This window comes from Acinonyx jubatus, chromosome B3, assembly GCF_027475565.1.
Source record: "Acinonyx jubatus isolate Ajub_Pintada_27869175 chromosome B3, VMU_Ajub_asm_v1.0, whole genome shotgun sequence".
Taxonomy (NCBI): domain Eukaryota; kingdom Metazoa; phylum Chordata; class Mammalia; order Carnivora; family Felidae; genus Acinonyx; species Acinonyx jubatus.
In genome coordinates, this window is record NC_069386.1 from 2,138,014 (window position 1) to 2,157,078 (window position 19,065).

At 58.3% G+C, this 19,065-nt stretch overlaps 2 protein-coding genes across 4 annotated transcripts in view; both read left to right on the forward strand.

Moving 5' to 3' along the window:
* Positions 1 to 19,065, forward strand: part of CFAP161 (cilia and flagella associated protein 161) — a 62,114-nt gene that overhangs the window by 32,715 nt on the left and 10,334 nt on the right. The window lies entirely within an intron of this gene.
* Positions 4,730 to 19,065, forward strand: part of IL16 (interleukin 16) — a 94,175-nt gene continuing 79,839 nt past the window's right edge. Inside the window, exon 1 of one of the 3 annotated variants that reach the window (XM_053223464.1) lies at positions 4,730 to 5,214. In XM_053223464.1, the coding sequence (XP_053079439.1) occupies positions 5,175 to 5,214 (40 nt within the window). In that variant the 5' untranslated portion in view covers positions 4,730 to 5,174. Of the gene's footprint in view, positions 5,215 to 11,018; positions 11,128 to 19,065 lie in introns of those variants that run through there. The other 2 variants (XM_027068232.2, XM_027068230.2) reach the window with 2 other exon arrangements.

The following is a 19,065-nucleotide window of genomic DNA, read 5'->3' on the forward strand; positions in this document are numbered from 1 at the left end:
GTGAGGACGTGGGGGAGGGAATGCCGAGCTCCTGGGGGGACACAGCAGGCCACGTGCTCCTGGGGGCACTGCTGGAGGGCCAAGAAGCAGAGCCCGGGAGGTCTGTGGTGTCGGGGTGAGGCTGGTAGGCAAGGCTCGGTGCCTTATTTGTTTTTAATTTTGTTTTCATGTTTATTTTTGAGAGAGAGAGAGAGAGAGAGAGAGAGAGATCATGAGCAGGGGAGGGGCAGAGAGAGAGACACAGAATCTGAAGCAGGCTCCAGGCTCCCAGCACAGAGCCCGACGCGGGGCTCGAACCCACAAACCTCGAGATCATGACCTGAATGAAGTTGGACGCTCGACCGACTGAGCCCCCCGGGATGTGACGCAGTCAGTGGGGGACTTGGAGGGAAGAGGGAAGTGGGAAGAAGTGGTCCCAGTTTGCTGGGGACCCGGCTCCAGGGAGCAGTGGGAGTGGACAGTGTCACGGGGAGCTGAGGAGCTGGTTGTGATGGGGCCGTGGCCCCGGAAGGTGCCTGTGCAGGAAGCGGGTGGCATGTGGGTTGGAAGAGAGGAGCAGGGCAGGCCGCATGGCGCGGTGGGCGAGAACCCGAGGGAGTGTTCAGGGCAGGTCCCACAGGGAGGGGACAGGCCAGTCTGTGGAAGCAGGAGGCAGGCTTTCCGGACCGGACTGACACCCGCGGGCAGGAGGCCCAGGGCTCCCAGGGGGCAGGGCAGCCCTGAGTACGCCCACCACAGTGAGCGTCACCGGGGGCTCACCAGCCACTCTCGCTTGGCCTTCTGGGCAGGATTAGCTCAGGACCGGGTAGGGCCCCCTTTATAGTCTGTGTCTACACCTCTGAGGGGCTGGGGTCACAGGACCAGCCAAGGAAGGGGATCCAATCCTCTGAAGCGGGCACACCCCAGAGGGCCTGTAGAGGTGGGAGTGTCACACATTTCCCCCTCCTACGACCCCAGCTCTGCTGGCCAGAGCAGAGGCAGAGGCTGAGAGAGGACAGAGGGTTGGAACGTGGGCGGTTGAGGTCACCTCTCCCCCCGGGTGGTTTGACAAGTGAGAGACGGGACCCCCGTTCTTTGTTGCAGACCTTGTCAGGCGCATTGAGGGTGGTACAGCCGTAGACCAGACGTCGTGTGACAAACAGAGACTCCCTCAGTCCCCCCATAGCGGGGAACAGGGCCAAGGAGGCGACTTTGTTCACGGGAGGTGACTACATGGAAAGAACCGAGGACACGGAGAAGGCCCCGCCCCAGATGTGAGACACCCCCCCCCCCCCCACCGACATCCCCTCTCCTCTCTCACCATCTGTGGTTCTAACTGAAACTGTGCCGTGTAGCCCCCCTCGTTCTCGTGGCTCGGGCACCTTCTGAGCTCACGTTGCCGTGTGAGGAAGTCTGGAGGCTTGGGGGCTTCCCGGTGGGGCTGGTGGTGGACGGACCCCCCGCCCCCCAGGGACCAGGGTCAGGGCCCCCCTGTGGGGGTCTTAGCTTCTCCCCTGCCGCACACTTTGGAAATGCTAACCTCAGAGGCCATGGCCCCCGGCTGCTCCCTATGCAGCTTTCCTCTCGGAGCCCCCGGGGACACAGAATAAGATGAAAACTGGTCATCGGGGCAGAAAGCTGACCCCAAGGTCATCTTAGAGCCATGAGGACTGGCTGAGGAAGTCACTCAACAAATAGGGCTTCCTGTAAGGATATCGCCCCCTGGTTTTGCTAAGAAATAAACTTGTTCTTTTTAGGGGGGAAAAAAAGCAAACTAGGAAATACAGACTGAAAGAAATAAAAAGTGCTCCTAATCCCGCTGGCCAGAGATAACTTCTGTTCACATCTTGACATGTAGCTGATAGGCTATTTACAGAAAAAAAAAAAAGTGACGTATAAACATCCAGCCTTTTCCTGTTTCTCTGTAACTGAATTTACTCGTAACCCCTCACTTCTGCAGGTGATGGAATATTAACTTCGCCAATGCAAAGTGAGCTTAGTCATTCCTGATTCACCCCTGATGCCACTCAGTCCCCTCTGGGACCTACTCCGTGACTTCCGATGTCCCCCACGGGGTTGCTGAGTGACACGAGGTGGGGGGGGCGCCTCTCCACGGATGGAGCCTGCCAGCCTCTCCTTGTGCAGGGCACCGGGTATGTGCTTCTCAAGGCCACGCAGCTCACTCTCTTCCCTCCACATCCACCTGTCTGGAGCTCCCCAGTTGAGCTGGCACGCTCAGGCCACCCTGGGTACCTTGTCAAGCACCGGGAACTTGCAGCCACACTCCCTCCTTGGGAGGACGTGTCCACTGGGCAAGCATCTCGGGCAGGACGTGTGTCCTCTATTGTCCCCTGTGCGTCCTGCCCTGGCGTCTTCCTGTCAGCCAGCAAGGAACAGAATGGGGGCTCCTTGCCAGGCCCCCAACACACGGCCCTCGAGCCCCAGACTTCCCCCCACTTGGGCAGAGACTTTCATCTCCCTTCGGGTAGGACGACAACTGTTCTTTTATCATCACACGCTCTTCCCGGACCTGTGAGTTGACGGGATGAATGTTGTGCTTTGATAAACGTTGGGCTTTGCTGCCTGTGGTCGAAGGCAAGCTTTTGGCCTCGAGGAAACACACAAAATAAGAACAAACTCAAACGTGTTGGTCTCCCATTGCTGCTGTAAGAAATCACCACAGAGACAGTGGCTTAAAACAGCACAGAAGCGTGATGATCTTGTCCTTCTTGGGGTCAGGCATGCAAAAGCGTCTCACCGGAGCTGAGGCCAAAGTGCGGGCGGGGCTGCGTTTCCATCTGGAGACGGGAGGGGAGGCCCCATCGCCTTCCTTCTCCAGCTTCTGGAGGCCACCTGTGTCCGTGGCTCGTGGCCCCTTCCTCTGTCATCACAGCTGGGGATGCAACTTCGTGGGCTCGGACCCCCTCTTCCGCCTCCCCTGTGATTTCCTGGCACCCACCTGGATAATCTGGGACGATCCCTTGATCTTAACGTCCGCTGATTAGCAAGGTCTGTTCCGTCTGCAGCCTTAACTCCCCCCTCATGTCCTAATACGACATACCTGCCCAGAGATTCCCGGTACGGGCCTCGGACCTTTTCGTAGCGGCCCATATCCCGTCTACCACACCAAATAAGAATCCCTTTGTCAAAGGCTGAATTCCTGTGATCAAAAGCCATGACTTCCGAAATGATCGTCCTTGCTGTCGACTTCACCAAATCTACTTAGGAGTTCTAAAGCCAGTGACTCAACTGAAAAAAAAAAAAATTCTTTTCGATTAAAAATTTTTTTTTTCTGTCATCCTCTAGATGGTATGAATGCAAAGCTATTTCTACTGCCTACATTGTGGGGAAATCGCCACGGACATTGGCAAGTTCGTAGAGGAAAACACCCTCAATTCGACTCCCCGAATTTCATCTTCCTTCAAGCATATAGATCCTACCGATCACTCTGCAATTTGTAATCAATTTGTTCCCTCGGTAATGTGGTGCAGACGTCTTTCCATGACAGCGCGCTGTACTTATCACACCGTTTTGATTTCCGCAAAGCGTTCCGCGTTTATGTGGCCCCGTCTCTCATCGTTGCCACAGCGGGTCCCGCTAGGACGAAGGCCAGGGTTCTGGCCCCCGTGCTGCTGGCGGCCGAGCCGAGGGTCCTGCGGTTTCACGGCCCCGGGCGGTCACTCGGTTATTCAGAGCAAGATAGTCCTGGTGATGGCAAAGTGCCAGCTCTGGATCCCAACCCCCAGCCCAGGATGGGGATGACTCTCAGGGAGCTGTTCCCGCTCTAGGTGCTGATAGCAAAGGTTTTTCTGTCAACCTTGCAGCACGGGCCTGAGAAACGGTTTTTTCTGGTGTGTGCGGGGCGTGCGTGTCTGCAGAGGGACTGCAGTGACCCGGAAGTGGTTCGAGCAGAGTGATGCTCACTCAGCAGGCTTTGATTCTTCAAGATCCTGAGTGGTGGTGGCACTGACTCTGGTCTAGTGGGGGGTCCTGGCAGGGGTGGGTCACCCCGGGACCGGACCGCGGTCTGTGCCACTTGCTTCCTGGTGAGGTTTTCTCTCTATCGGATGGAACAGGGCTGCCTTTCGGTCCTGTCATCCGTTGCGGCGTCTCCAAAACGGTCACATTCTCCCCCAGTTTCCAGCTCTGTTTGCCTACTTATTGTATATTCTTTTGGTCTTTTCGGTGGGGGAATCCAAGGATTTATATAACCCAGCAATCAAGTTGGTCACTTAAAATAATAGTACATCTTGTCCAAGTCTAAAAATAAAATCTCCCGGTATGAGAAGACAAGCGGGGGGAATTGGGTACAGTCGGCGGAACAGATTTTACAGCCCGCTCAGCCGGGGCTCGCGCCCACTTTTCTTTTATCCCTGCTTGTCCCAGCATGGGCGGGAGTCAGAGCGCCTTCTGTTTGTCCTGATTAAAGTCAGCCTCCACCTTCCCCGGAGCCCAACTGCCCTTCTGGGGACACAGGCTGCATTCACCAGCAGCCGCTCTGCCCCAGCCCTTTGCAGATTTTATGAAAGGCGTTTTCACTTGGATTAAACAGGCGCTGTGTTTGTGTGTGGTGTGTGTGAAGGAGAAAATGAATCACTTCAACTTTGGGCAGAGATTTTAGGTGTTGTGTTTGTCCCTTGCAATTACATAAACACACCAGAACTCATTAAAAACAACAACAACAAAAAAAGTCCGGGGGGAGGGGAGCTTGTAGTGGGGAGCAGTCTAGCCCTTGGGATGATCTAAACAGTTTAGCACATTTTCCATACGTTCGACCTCAGAGAGGGTTGTGTTCAGTCCTCTCCCAGCAGAGTCTGAGTCCAAAGGAAAGTTTGAGGTTTTACATTTCTGTTTGTGGTACAGGAAAAGGCTTATGATCTGAGGGCTCGATCCAGTGAAATAACATCGCCTTCATGCACAGTTGCTTCGCAAGAAGGGCAGGGGTGGGAAGCAACCGTTCTGAGACGCTCAAGATTTGCTGGCAGCTGGAAAGGGCTTCTCTCCCTCCCTCCCTGCGGGGGGGGGAGAAACAGCTCTAACGACGACTTACTTCGTACTTCTAACTCCTGTTCATATACTCCCCGCCCAGAAGCTGCCGGTGATCCCCGGGGCTTGTCGAGTGAGCTGAGCGGGCTGGGGCTCTCGGGCTCCCGGGGACTTTTCCCGGCTCAGCCTCCTCCTCGAAGCCCCGCGGCATGAGTTTGCAGAAGAGAATCTTCCCCCGCCGGGAGACCGGTAAGTGCAGCTTCTTCTCGGGGGGTCCCGGGGAGCTGGATACGGAGGGGTTGACTCTCCTGACATCCTCAGGGAGGGGTCCGCTGAGCATGATTTTGGTTACGCCGTATTGTGTGTGTGTGTGTGTGTGTGTGTGTGTGTGTGTGTGTGCGCGCGCGCGCGCGCGTGCACGTGTGTGGAGCAGGACACATCCCCGTCTGTCCGCGTTGTCTTTGCAGAGCCGGCTGGATGCTCAGTAGTCTGCTGGGCAGAGAGGAGAGGGGCGAGGGTATCGCAGCGCCCCTGCCCTCCCCCCCCCCCCCGGAAGAGGAGAGGGAGCCCTGACTGGTGCCCTCACTTCCTCTGTGAGCGTTGCTGGCAACCCTCAGGGAGCAGGGGCATCGGAGCAGTCCAGGTCCCCACCCGCTGAGCTCTGGTCCTAGCAGGAAACAGAACAGAAGGGGGAGCTCCTGGGTGTCTCTGGAGGAGCGGAGCAGGGGCCCCTCTGAGTCTTGCAGGGCTGGGCGCGGGGAGGGGAGAGGTGAGGCTGGGAGGGGCCTGAGCACCCTGGCCAGATTCCCTGCGTTGCTGCAGGTATAGATCCGATAGATGGTTTCTTTGACCACCTCCGTTTGCTCTGGAAAGATGAATAAACAGGCACCAAGGGAAAGGATTTGAACCCCTCTGCTCAGCTTTTAAAGTCAACACTGGCAAAACTTCAGTTCTGTTGTAACTTTGGCATCGGAGAGTAAACACATGGTTTTCTTTAAAAAGGGGAATGAGGCAAGTCAAAGGCACACTCTGACTGTTCCGGCTCCAGGAAGATATGGAAGATACGGCTGGAGCCCTGGGCTCCCTTGGTGAGGTTTCACTCAAGCGTCGCTGGGGTCTGAAGAGAGGCAGTGGCACGTAGGGACCAAGAGCCGGGCTGTGGGGTCCAGCCACCTGGGGTGTGGTCTTGGCGCTGAGGTGAACAGGCTAGTTGACTTGGGGCAGGGTGTGTAACCTCTCCAAGGCTCGGTTTCCTCCCCTGCGAAACGAGGGCCATGGATTCCTACCTCACAGGACTACAGAAGCAATAAAGGAGATAACGCCTGTGAAATGGCCCGAGCATCATATGCGTGATGCCCGGAACACGGGAGTGTCTGGATGCAGGCTCCTGCCCTATTGTGACACGGGAGCCCTCACAGAGCACCCAGGGCTTGGGGATAAAGGGAGCGCTCGAGGGCCAGGCCGCCATGCCTTCCCTCTCTTACAGCAAGTGGGCCGAGCCCTCAGAATGTCTCCCTTTGGCTGTGGACCATATGGATGCACTTACTGGGGAGTCTTCAAGAGCTGGGCTTGACCTGGTATTCAGTAGGTGCTCACAATTTGGTGAAACCATTTTATTTCTGGGGACGTCTTGCCACTTCCTGCATCGCCTTGTTTGGTTGGGTGTCCCGGTAAGAAAACAGAGATTTGCGTAGGAAGGTCATTGGGGAGTGTGCTTGGGGACACCACCTGTGAGGGGTAAGGGAGGCAGAACTGGCCAGAAGGAAAGCTGGGGGGTGGAAGGCATGGTGATCCACCGGATCCCACGGGTTCTGTACTCCCGCGATGACCCATCATTGCCTCCGGGCCACTCTATGGCCAGGGTACGACCTTGGATGAGGCGGCTGTCTTCAGCAAAGGATAGTTCTTGGAGAGAGACTCAGCTATGACCATCACGGGGGTGACCCTTCTTCAGCTGTGGGAAGGAGTGCCTCGGTCCTGGGTCTGGGCGCTTCTCTGGGGCATCACTTCAGCACCTACAGCATCACTTCATAGTGATGATTAGGGGCGCCTGGGTGGCTCGGTCGGTTGAGCGTCCAACTTCAGCTCAGGTCATGAATTCGCAGTTCATGAGTTTGAGCCCCACGTCAGGCTCTGTGCCGACAGCTCGGAGCCTGGAGCCTGCTTCCGATTCTGTGTCTCCCTCACTCTCTGCCCCTCCCCTGCTCACGCTCTGTCTCTCTTTCTCTCTCTCAAAAAGAAACGTTAAAAAAAACAAACAAAAAAAATAGTGATGATTAAGTCCCCTTTTCTCTTGAGTTCTGCTATAGGATAACTGGGGATTAAATGCATCAGGCTCTGTCCAGTTAAACCCTTACACTGTAGCGTGACCCGGGAAAGCCCCTTCCCACGGTGGGGTCGCTTGTCCCCGTCTAGACGGCAGAGGGACTGACGGAGCAGCATCGGCCTCGAGGAAGACTCCCAACTGTGCCATTTCACACGTGCACGTTCTGAGCGTGTGACCTCGTGGCCGCTTGGATCCCCAACGGTAGGTCACGTGACGTCCTCCCCAGGCGCCTCGACGACTCCTGCTGGAAATGGAGCCCCAATTCCCCGGGGGCCCTCGGGACTCCCCGTGGCCAGCCGTCAGCAGGAGGGCTGGGCCTTGGAGACGCAGAGGGCAGCTCCGCCTAGGGCTGGAGCGTGGGGAGCGGGGGTCTGTGCTCCTTCTCCCCTGCAAGCTGGTGTTTCTCCCGAGGAAACAGTAGAACCACGTGAAGGGTCGCCATACTCCTTTGGTGGTTAAGAGCTGCATGGGGCTGCCCAGGACCACGCGGATGTACTGGGTCTGTTTTATCGCCCGCCTCGCCCCACCACCCATTTTCTACTTATTTTTCAATCCGCAAAGAATGAAGTCACTTTCTCGAACACTTGGAACTCATTTTCAGCCATTTATTTAGAGCATTCTAGGCACCGGGCTGGGCTCCGGGGACGGAGTGGGACACGCAAGATGAACGACACACGTGTGTAAATCTGACACGGGGTGCCGGGCGTCTTGGGTGCTCTGACGGGGAACTGACCTAGTGGGTGGGTCGGGGGGCTCCCCTGAGGCGGGGCTGTTCGAGCCGAGCTCTGAATGGGGGGCGGTTACGTGGGGGCAGGGGGAAGCAAGCTGTGGGTAAAGGGAACAGGGCCTCGGAGGGCAGACATGAGGGAGGAGGACCGTCACAAATCTCACCAGCTAATGAGCCACTGTAAGCATTAAAAACAAATTTTTCGGGGCGCCTGGGTGGCGCAGTCGGTGAAGCGTCCGACTTCGGCTGGCTCAGGTCGTGATCTCGCGGTCCGTGAGTTCGAGCCCCGCGTCGGGCTCTGTGCCGATGGCTCGGAGCCTGGAGCCTGTTTCCGATTCCGGGTCTCCCCTCTCTCTCTGCCCCTCGCCCGTTCACGCTCTGTCTCTCTCTGTCTCAAAAATAAATAAACATTAAAAAAAATTTTTTTTAATTTTAGAGAGAGGGAGAGAGTGCGCGCGTGAGTCGGGGAGGGGCAGAAGGAGAGAGAACGAGAATGTCTAGCAGGCTCTACGCTCAGCGCGGGGGCGGGGGGCTGACACGGGACTCCACCCACGACCCCGGAGGCATGACCTGAGCTGAAACCAAGAGTCAGACGCTCAGCCGACTGAGCCACCAGGCGCCCCCGTGAGCGTCTTTAGTGTACCTCCGCCCGTCTGTGCTCTTTGCAGGGTTTAAGAAAACTGCTCAAGGGGACTAGTTAGCTCAGGAAATACAAGCTTTTGCTGGAGGGCAAGGCCTCGAGACCCTCCTCTGTGAGCATCAGACAGTCGCCACGTTCCCCACACCTGGTGGCCGGCCAGGTGTGCAGCCGGGGGCGTCTGTGTGATACCAGTCTCTCTCTCTCTCCCCGCCCCCCCCCCCCCCCCCGGAGCTGCCCTCAGCACCTGGCACCCACTCCTTTGACCTTGCACAGCCCTAGGAGGCAAACACGGTTGTCTTTACTTTGCAGGAGAACAGAAGTGAGGCCCCGGGGGTGGGGGGCTTGTCCCTGCAGTGAGCGGCAAGGCAGAGTTGAACCCGGGCGGGTCTGTTTCATCCAAGAGCCCGAGGTTTTCGACGCTGCACTGTGGATGAGCAAGACCAAGGGTGACCCTCACACGTGCGCATGATTCCACTTGACCGTGGGGCTTGTCGGTTCCCGCAAGGGGAGAAGAACCCCCACCTGAGGGCCTCAGAAACCCACATCAGATGGCTGTGCCACGACGGATTTAACCGTCCCCCAAATTACTGATTCTCCAGCCTGCTTTCCACTGTATTTCTTCCAAAGCAGGATGATGAGACCTGTTCAAATGTACAGAAGAGTGGAAAGAATTGTGCTCAATGAGCATACCCCGCTTTTAAATTCCACAAGTGACATTTTACTCTATTTGCCTTAACGCATGTCCATCCATCCCTCCATCCGTCTGTCCGTCCATACGCCCATCTTACTTTTTGGATGCATTTCCAAATAAGTTTCTTTTATGTTTGTTTATTTTTGAGAGAGAGAGAGAGAGAGACAGAGCACAAGCAGGGGAGGGGCAGAGAGAGAGGGAGACACAGAATCCGAAGCAGGTTCCAGGCTCCGAGCTGTCAGCACAGAGCCCCACGCGGGGTTTGAACTCACGAAAGTTAAGATCGTGACCTGAGCTGAAACCGAGAGTCAGCTAGCTGCCTAACCGACTGAGCCACCCGGGTGCCCCTTGAGCAACGTTTTTTTTTTTTTTTTAGTGTTTATTTATTTTTGAGAGACAGAGAGAGAGCACAAGCAGGGGAAGGGCAGAGAGAGGGAGACACAGACTCTGAAGCGGGCTCCAGGCTCCGAGCCGTCAGCACAGAGCCCGACGCGGGGCTCGAACCCATGAACCGTGAGATCAGGACCTGAGCCCAAGTCGGACGCTTAACCCACTGAGCCACCTGGGCACGCCATAATTTCCAAATAAGTTTTAGGCATCACGACCCTTCACTTCTAAACACTTCAGCATGTATGTAAATTAATCTGAGCGCAGTATTTGTTTATTCTCCTCTGAGGTAAAATGTACATACGCTGAAATGTGTGTACAGGAAGTACACCCTTGAATTAATTTTGAGAAATGGACATACCTGTGCGAGGCCGACTCTCAGCACGAGACACATCCACCCCAGAAAGCAGGAAGCTCACCCCCCCCCCCCCCCCCCGCAAGCCCCTTCTCAGTTGGGTTCCGCTGTTACCAATAATCTATCGTGTGGTGCTAAATTTAACAGTGCCTGCTTCGTCCTGCCCCAGCCCTCCGGTCCTTCGCCTTGTGGATGGCGCTGGGGCACTGAGGTGGCCTGGGGTGGGGGAAGGCAGTGATGCTCTTTGCTGAACCCGCACCACCCGTCAGGCGGTGAGCACGTTTCTTCTTTAAGTCTTTTTTAAGAAAATATTTATCGTCACCTTAGCTAATGTATGGCGTGTGCCGTGTGCTCTTGGCTTCGGGACTGGGTTCCCGTGACTCATCGCTTACACACGACCCCCAGTGCTCATCCCAACAGGCGATCTCCTCGGTGCCCATCACCCATTTCCCCCTACCCCCCCCCCCACCGACCCCCAGTTTGTTCTCTGTATTCAAGAGTCTCTTATGGTTTGCCTCCCTCTCTGTTCGAAACTATTTTTTCCCCTTCCCTCCCCCCATGAAAGGAAAACCCTTTCACTAAGGGGAAGCCTGTAGCTCAGAAGGGGAGTGGCTTACCCAAGTCGCACAGCCGGTTAGCATCAGCCCAGCCTGGTAAGAACCAGCCCTGGACTCCTGGGCCAGTGCTCGTTCAGTGCCCACTCCGGCCTCCCGAGCCTGGAGCGTGCACGCGCGTAGCTGGGCGTGCATCTGGTTCCGTTCTTCTGTCTCTGTCCGAGTTCTATCTGAGCGTATGCGTCTGCCCACAAAGACCTCTCTCTCCCTCTCTCCTCCCTGCCCTTTTCTTCCCCTGTCTCTCCCTCTCCTCCCCATTTCTTCTCACAGCTGTTGGGCAGTTGCTTGGGGGACTGTGAGGGCTACAGAGAGGCGTAAGACTCAGTCCACAGCACGGAGAAGCTCACGCTTACTGGATGGGACGTGCAGGAGTGAGTCGGTGTGGAGTGCTTTGGGAGAACAGGAGGACAGCTCCCGTTCCGGTGAGCTGGGAGGGGTGTCTGGGAGGGCTTCCTGGAGGAGGTGACTCTGAGCCAAACCTTGAAAACCCACAAGAGCTGGCCAGGAGGCCGGCGCCTGTGAGTTGGAAGGGGCAGCGCGTGCGTGCGCGGAGGTGCGGAGGTGGGAGAAAGCAGCGGCGTCTGGAGGAACATTAGGCACGGGGGAGAGAGCCAGTGACCTTGGGCAGGGATTTGAAATTTTTGCGTATTGAGTCAGTCGTGTCATGATCATAACAAATTAAGAGAAGAAAGTGGGGATTTCTTCATCTTCACAGACGTTGCTTTCTGGTGCCAGGCAGGACGGGGCGCTCGTCAGATAGCTGTGCGGGCAGAAAGACGAAAGCAGGGAGCAGCCCCCTTGCTCCACTGGGGGAGGGGACAGGCATCCCGCCTGGGGGACCTCTGGCATCCTGTCAGAGAGGGACAAGACAGGGACTCCGCTGCTCCCACACCCTTGTGAGAGGCGACACCCCGAAGCGAACACAGAACACGCTGGTCCTGCCCAAGCCCTGCTGAGTGGACACGGTTGACCCCGGGGGCCCCGTGTGTCCTTCATTAATACCTGGCCCTCTTTTGCGGCCAGGTGGAGAGGAGGCATGCGGTGCCAACAGTCCTAATCTGGGCCTTGGAAGCGCGGCTGGCCAGCCTGACCACTCCCTCCTGCTCTGGCGTTAACCCTTTCTAAGCCCGTCCCGTCCTGACCCGGGCTGACCCGTGGGGCAGGGATTTCCAGGTCGCTCAGCGGCCTTCCTCGGACACGCGCGGCCTGGACTTCGTTGTCAGATACCCTTGGGTTCAGATCCTGGCTCTGAGCCTTGGGAAAGTGGTTTTACCACCGCGCGTCCTCACTGTCCCTGCCCCGGGCAGGAAAACAGGGGCAACCAGCGGCCCCTGCCCTCCGGGCCGACCGCGGAGCCGGATTCCGTGCTGACAGCGCCTGGCACGGCGTGTGTGCTCAGCGAGGGTGCCGCGCACAGTCTCGTCGTGCTGGTCAAGGCCGCGTCTCCGAGCGCTCTTTTCTCACGGGCTGTGGCTGTGGCTGGAAGCACGTGACTCTGCGGGTCCAACCCAAAGGGTTATCAGAGCTCCGGGAAATGAACTCTCTTCCCTTGGAGGGCCCCACAGGGTCCCGGTCTGTGCCCTTCAAGGAGCTGGGACCGAGAGTGTCACTAGGTTTCTGAAGTTCCCTTTAAATCTGTACCTAATCAGATTCATCTGATTAAGAAAACGTCTGTGCGAGCTCTGTGTAGGCTCTAAAGCGCAAACAAATGTGGGAGCTCATTACATGGCATTAGTCACTTATTTATTCGTTCGGTTGTGGGTTGATTCATTCAGTAAATGTTTATTGAGACCTTCTGGGCCAGGCATGTCCCAGAGCCGGAGACCCTGCTGTGAACAAGAGTGACGATTTCTGTTCGGGGCGCTTGTGCTCTGGAGGGGACACGCTCTGTGCAGTTTTTCTGTTAACTTGAAGCTGCCTTAGGGGCGCCTGGGTGGCTCAGTTGGTTGAGCGTCCGACTCGGGCTCAGGTCATGATCTCTTTGCTCAGAACTTTGTAAGAACTGGCACATCTCCGGCAGCACAGTCGGAGGGGTCTGAGCGCCAAAGCCATCCCGCGGCCGAGTGGGCCAGTCCCCAGGGAGGGGACTCCTCACCCGTCCGGGACCATGCGCCTGGCCAGGGGCAGGAAGCCTGCTTCAGGGCCCACGGTCTCCGCTCCTGGACCCTGGGGTTGAGTTTTGGGGTGTGCAAATAACTACCAAAACGTGGAGGCTGGGAGGGAGAGGTCCCACCCGGGGAAGTCAAGAGGACCGCTCGTGTGGGGCCTGGGGATCCCCGGTCGGTCCTCAGGTAGCGACCCCAAGCAGGAAGCAGGAGAAGGAGTTCCTGAGAAGCCCCAAGGCTGGCGACGTGGGTCTGGGGGTTTTCGACATGTGGGTGGCCGGCACGCTGGGGGGACTGGCCCTGATCACACAGCGTGTCCGCGGTGCCTGGGGCGAAGGTACTTCCTGGGGGGCTGGGCGGGTAACAGGAAATCCGGTGCTCGCCGGGGTCTACCAGCTGTCTGCAGGTGCCAGCCGGTCTTTCTGTAGCTGGAAACGGGGACGGGTGCGCGTGTGCACGCGAAAGCGTGTACGCGTGTCAGGGTGTGCGTGTGCAGGTGTCCGGGGGCGATCCCACGGAGGTGAACTTTGGGTCTGGTGCTCAGGGGAGACTGAAACGCACATGAGTGATGGGAGGCACCCGCGCGGGGTGTCTAAGGGGGGCTTCCTCTCCCGTGGCCCCACCGCTCAGGGACTCTGCGCCCTGAGCCCTCAGTCCCGTGGGGCAGATGAGCGAACAAAAGCTGAGCCGCGACCAAGATCCCGTCGTGAGGCCTCGGGGGCTCCCCGGCCTGCTCCCCGCTCCCTTCCCACGGGCACGCGGGGAGCCGGCCCACGGGGTGTCAGGCCGCGGAGGGAAGCCCGTCCTTTGCCTGGAGGGGGTTCTGGGGGGCACAGGCGCCGTGCAGTTTCCACCTTGAGGTGCAAAGCACCCTGGGTCAGTAAGGGTCTGGGCGCGATGTCCCCTACACTTCGGAACGAATTCGCTTTCTGATAGTCAAGGAAGGCGGGCCATCTGATAGGAGGGGAAGGCAGGGGCTGGATTCGGGCCTGGTGTAGGAAGAAAGCTGTGGGGTCTGCGAAAGGTGAAGCGACCTCCAGAGGCGGGGGGGGGGGGGGGGGGACTCCGTCGGTCCCAGCCTTGCTGCTGGATTGAGACAGTCCCAGAATCTGGACCCTGGAGGCTGGACCCGAGCCCCGGCTGCGCTATCCCCCCTCCCACCCACCCTCAAGGAAAGGGGAGAGTCTGTGCCTGCTGACCGAGGCCTACGTTTTCTGCTCTTGAGAATTTCCTCCGCGGCCCTCCAGACTCAGCCCTGCGACGCGGGACGGTCCCCCACACCCACTGACAAAGACAGCTTTGTCTCCAGTGCGTCTCCTTGTGACCATGGGCCTGGCTGCCGGGCAGTGGCTGGACCTCTGCAGCCCCACACGGAATTGCAGGGGCCTCCTACGGGCGCCCACAGCCTCGTTAGAGCCCCCAGGAAGCCCTGAAGGGCTTGTTGGTGGGCGCTTGGAGTGGATCCCATTTTTCAGAGGACAGGGCCCCACAGAAGCCCCAGCCCGGCACATGCCAAGCGTCCACGAGGCTGTGCTTAGGGGACACGCGTGGGAAGCTCTTCAGGGGGCAGATGGGCTGAATGCCACCCTTAGATTAAGCTCTCCGAGGGGACATGCGGGGGTGGGGGGAAGCACCCCGGTCACAAGGCAATCATCCCGACGGGGGAAACAGAGGCGCCTTGTCCCTGTTTGCTGGGGCCCTTGACGCGCTCCTATACGTCAGGTCCTGGGCTCTCCAAGTCGAACCACCTGGAGGGCTTGCCGAAACAGAGGGCCAGGCCCCGCCTGCCCAGGTCCTGAGTCAGGAGCCTCAGAAACTGCATTTCTACGGGCGCCTGGGCGGCTCAGTCGGTTAAATGTCCGATTTCGGCGCAGGTCGTGATCTCCTGCTTCACGGGTTCGAGCCCCGCGTCGGGCTCTGTGCTGATGCCTCGCAGCCTGGAGCCCGCTTCGGACTGTGTGTCTCCCTCTCTCTCTCTGCCCCTACCCCACTCACGTTCTGTCTGTCTGTCCGTCTCTCTCTCTCAAAGGTAAATAAACAGTTAAAAGAAAGGAAACGTGCATTTCTAGCAGATGGTGCTAACACCGTTGGCTTGGGGGCCAGACTCTGAGAACCAGTTTTTACTCTAGGGACAGAGAGGCAGTGTGGTGCCGTAGAAAGAGCGTGGGCTTTGGTGCTGGGCGGATCGGGATTAGACTCCAGGCTGGGTGACCTCAGGGAAGTTGCCGGACTCTGGTGAGCCAGGGATGATGGGCTATGACCCAAGGTCACCAGGTCTGCGCATAGCAGGTGCTCAACGAATTTTTGTGCAGTGATTTTTAAGACGGGTATGATAACATTGGCTGGACTGGTGGCAGGTCATGGGAGCCGACGTTTGCGTAAAGCTAGCAGCGTGTCAGGCCCGAGGAGGCCTGCTGGGGATCGGGGGTTCTGGGCGGGGCCGCCCCCTCCCGGTGTTCCCCGCAGCCCAGCAGATGGTGGCCTTTGTTCCGGGACTCAGCTTCCCAGCGCTGGCAGCCTCCCTTTCGGACCAAGGCTTTTCACGGGGAGAAATCAGATGGCTCAGGTCGGGAGTCTCTAAGCAAACCTGCGCCAGGCTGGACGCGTTCGCCCTGAGTCACCTGTCCAGAGCAGGTGGCGAGGGCAGCGTCTGACTCAGAGCATCCCAGCCGGCGGCGGGGCCTGGGATGGGACCCACAGAGCGGCCTCTGGGTGAGGACGGAAGTCTACTTCCCATCCTCCGCCGGCTCTGACCCAGGCTGGGGCCCCAGGCTGTCCCGGGGAAATGGTGCCTTCACCTCTGCTGGGGAGCCGGAGAGAAAACTGAGGGAGGTGGATGCCCTGGGCACCGCATGCAGGGAGGTAGGTGGGCCCAGGTGAGTGACGGTCCCTCTGCCGGCCGCTCTGACCGGGAGGCTGGCCCCTCTGACGGGCGTGGGGAGGCTCTTGGTTGCTGGAACTTGACGTCATCTTTGGAAGCTGTGCTGGGGTGGAGGCAGGAGCAGAAGCCAGAAGAATCTTAGGGTGGGAGTCGTGAGGCACCACGGGGCGCAGTGAGTGAGGAGGAAGCCGCGTCGGAGCTTGTGGGGAGGGGACGGGCGGGTGACCTCCTGCGTCTGCTGTGCTTGTCCTGCGTCCCTGGGGCTTCTGGTTCTGGGACATCCGACCGGTGGCCGAGACCCCACCCTCGGTGCGGGACACGGGGACACCAGGGGAGGCCTCCCGGCTGCCGGCCAGCTTCCTCCTCCCCAGATGCATGGGAGCCGACGGGTGTCTCTGACCTTGACCGGGGTGGGGAGGGCAGCGTCTCTGCGTGTCAGCCACGCCGGTGTCGTGGGCGGGCTCCCACCACTAATTCCCCACCTTGCTTGGGTCCCAGGGTAGGCAACCCTTTGGCTGAGGAATGTGCTTGTCTCTGCCGGAGAATGCAGTCCCCACAGATGCCCTGGCGCTCTGTGGACACAGGGAGGCGTCCCCCCTCCTTCTCACTCCCGGCGGAGCCCCTCAAAGGCAGCACCTTTGTCCCTGGAGCCCAGCTCCGGGCCAGCCCGGGGAGCTGCTGTCCGTGGGCTCCTGTCCTTCCTCTTGGCGCCTGGGAAGGAGAGGAGAGGTCCACTCTTCTCCTCCGTTCGCCCTCTCGTCCTGCTTGTCCTGTGGTTGGGTGGCCGTCAGCATTTACGACCGCCGTGGAGGGTCCCTCCTACCCTCCGCACCCGACAAGGACAGGAGCTGGCAGGGGTGGGGGAGCAGGTGCCCCCTGCTGTCTGTTGGCTTATTCAGCCCCAGTGGTGCTCATCGGTGATACTCAGTCTGCCAGGCGCTTCTTGCCCCAGGTGCTGCCTTAAAGCCTTTGCACGTGGCATCTTGTATGAGCCTCTCGGCACCACCCCCCCTTCGGTCCTGTGTCCCCAGAACAGAGAGGTGAGGCCACTTGCCCAGGATCTCTCGTCTAGAAAGGGGCACTCCGGGTCCTCACCCCAGCCCGACTCCCACATCTACACCCGTCATTGCTCCACGGCTCGGCAAATGTCTGCATTTCCTAATCGCCAAGATTTATCTTTCCTGGGTAGAAGGTTGGGTTATAATTGCCAAGAGCAGGTGTTTGCTGGCGCTTTCCATGCATGGGAACCTTTCCGGAATTGAAATCTTTCCTGAGAACTCATTATAAACTGTCGAAAGCCGAATTGCTCAGGCGGGGGGTGGGGGGCAGGGGTGTGGGACCCGTCCTTTGCCAGCCTCCCCCATCCCTTTCTGGGGGGCCAGCAGTGGCCCCAGCGTTTGGGGGTGAGGCGGGGAGGGTGCGCTCGGAAAAGAAATCCACTCACCAGCCGGATGGGGTCCTGGCTCCCAACTGACTCTTCAGTTTCATCAGCCCGAATTGGCGATTCGGTCCCTTTGCTCCCAGCTCACACCCCCGGGCTCCAGGGCCACCAAGAGATCTGCTCTGATGGGAGGACAGGAGGGTCTTTTAAATCTTTCTGCCTCTGTACATGTTGTTCTCTGGACATGAAGTGCTTTCTCTGGAACCTCCTGCCTTCCTTTCTCCGGGTGGAAAACCCTCATCCGGCTTTCCAGCCTCAGCTCACAGGCTGATTCCTCGGTGAGGCCATTTATCAAGTCACTTCAGACTGTGGCCCTTGATTCAAACCCGTATGATTAAACTCCCCACGCTGGGAATATTCTCCGTTCACACGTCCGTCTTCTCCAACGGGCCGTAAAAGATCGTGTCTTCCCCCTCGACACCCATCAGTGCCTGGCACACGGTGAATCTCCGGGAACGACCTGTGGCCCAAATAAGTGAATACCAACATCACCGCAGCCTTAACTGTAACCAACAGTAGCTGGTATTGGCCCTGTCCCCGTGGGCCGGTGACAGATTTTCACACGGAAGACGTTTTTTTTTTTTTGGATCCCGAGACCCAGATCAGTGCGGAGAGGACCACGCTCACGTACACGGGCACAGAAATATCCAGTGAGGGTATGATGGTTCTGAGAGCTTCGGGTGTGGTCAAGAAGGCAGCCAGCAATAGGAATTTGTTTCAAGTTCTTCTCTCGGCTTCCAGCTGGAAGAAGGACAACTGAACATTGGTCCCGTACGCTAGGCAAGTTTGCCCACGTGTGGTGGCAACGCTGAGGGTCCCTGCACCCAAGACTGCAGAGCAGAGAAGGGGCCAAGCAGGACTCGTGGGCTGCCGGGAGCCGCTCTGCTGGCCACCCGTGGAGATGCTGGAGGACAGGGTGCACACGGGTGTGGAGCTCGGGGCTGACGGCGCCCCAGGGGCTGGGCCCACCCCGGGCGGGGATCTGCGCAGGAGCTGTCCTCGCTGCGGGGGGACAGCCGGCGCCGGGGCGCGCTCCCTGTGGCCCACCGCAGCAGGCGAGGCGAGGCTAGAGCAAACACGGGCCCCTTCCTCTTCCTTCCACGTGGAAGACACAGGGGATTTGAGGGTCCGTCCCAGCTCCTGAATCGGAGTAAGGACAAGCAGGTGTGGTGAAATGGGAGCCTCAGGGGCCCAGAAGAACGGAACTAAGCGAGAAATCAAAGCAAGCACCCCCCGTAGGAAGCGGCTGTGGGGAATCCGGGAACACTTCAGACGCCCAATCGTCTTCCGTATTATCTGTGTTCGTGCTTTATCGCACCGTAGTAAGGGTGGTGTTTCACGAAACTCTTGCCTTAGATACATGTATTTATGTACATAATATATTTACGTTTGTCAACATTTGCATACAGACACATCTTACGTGTGTTTACGTGGTACGTACCATGAGGTAAAATGTAAACTCTTAACGGTGAGAGAAGATTTACAGAGTTTCGAGAAACAGTGGGTGGGATTTGGAAGGGAGATGCTTAGGGAGAGCGTCCTAAGCCGCAAATATTCCCGATGTTGCCTTCCAACCCGGTGGCCTCGTCCCCCTCGCCCGAGGCGGGGACCCCGGACTAAGTCGGCTAGGGGTTCACGTCTTTCTGTTCTTGCCTTTTCTTAAATGGGTCAGGAGATCTGGAGCAGCAGGGAGCCTGGGCGGGTGGGTAGGCACCCGGCCCCCGGCCCCCGGCCCCCGTGCCTTTGCTCGCTCTCTGAGTGTGCGCGCTAGCCAGTTCCAGCCCCTGGAGCAGGAGGCCCCCCTCCCCAGGCACGTCCTGGGCTACGCGCTTCGCACCCCTGTGCAAAGAGGAAACGCAGATAATACGACTGTGTGTGCCCGTGTGTGTGTGCGTGTGTGTGCCTGCTCACGTGTGCATTGAGAGAAAGAGAA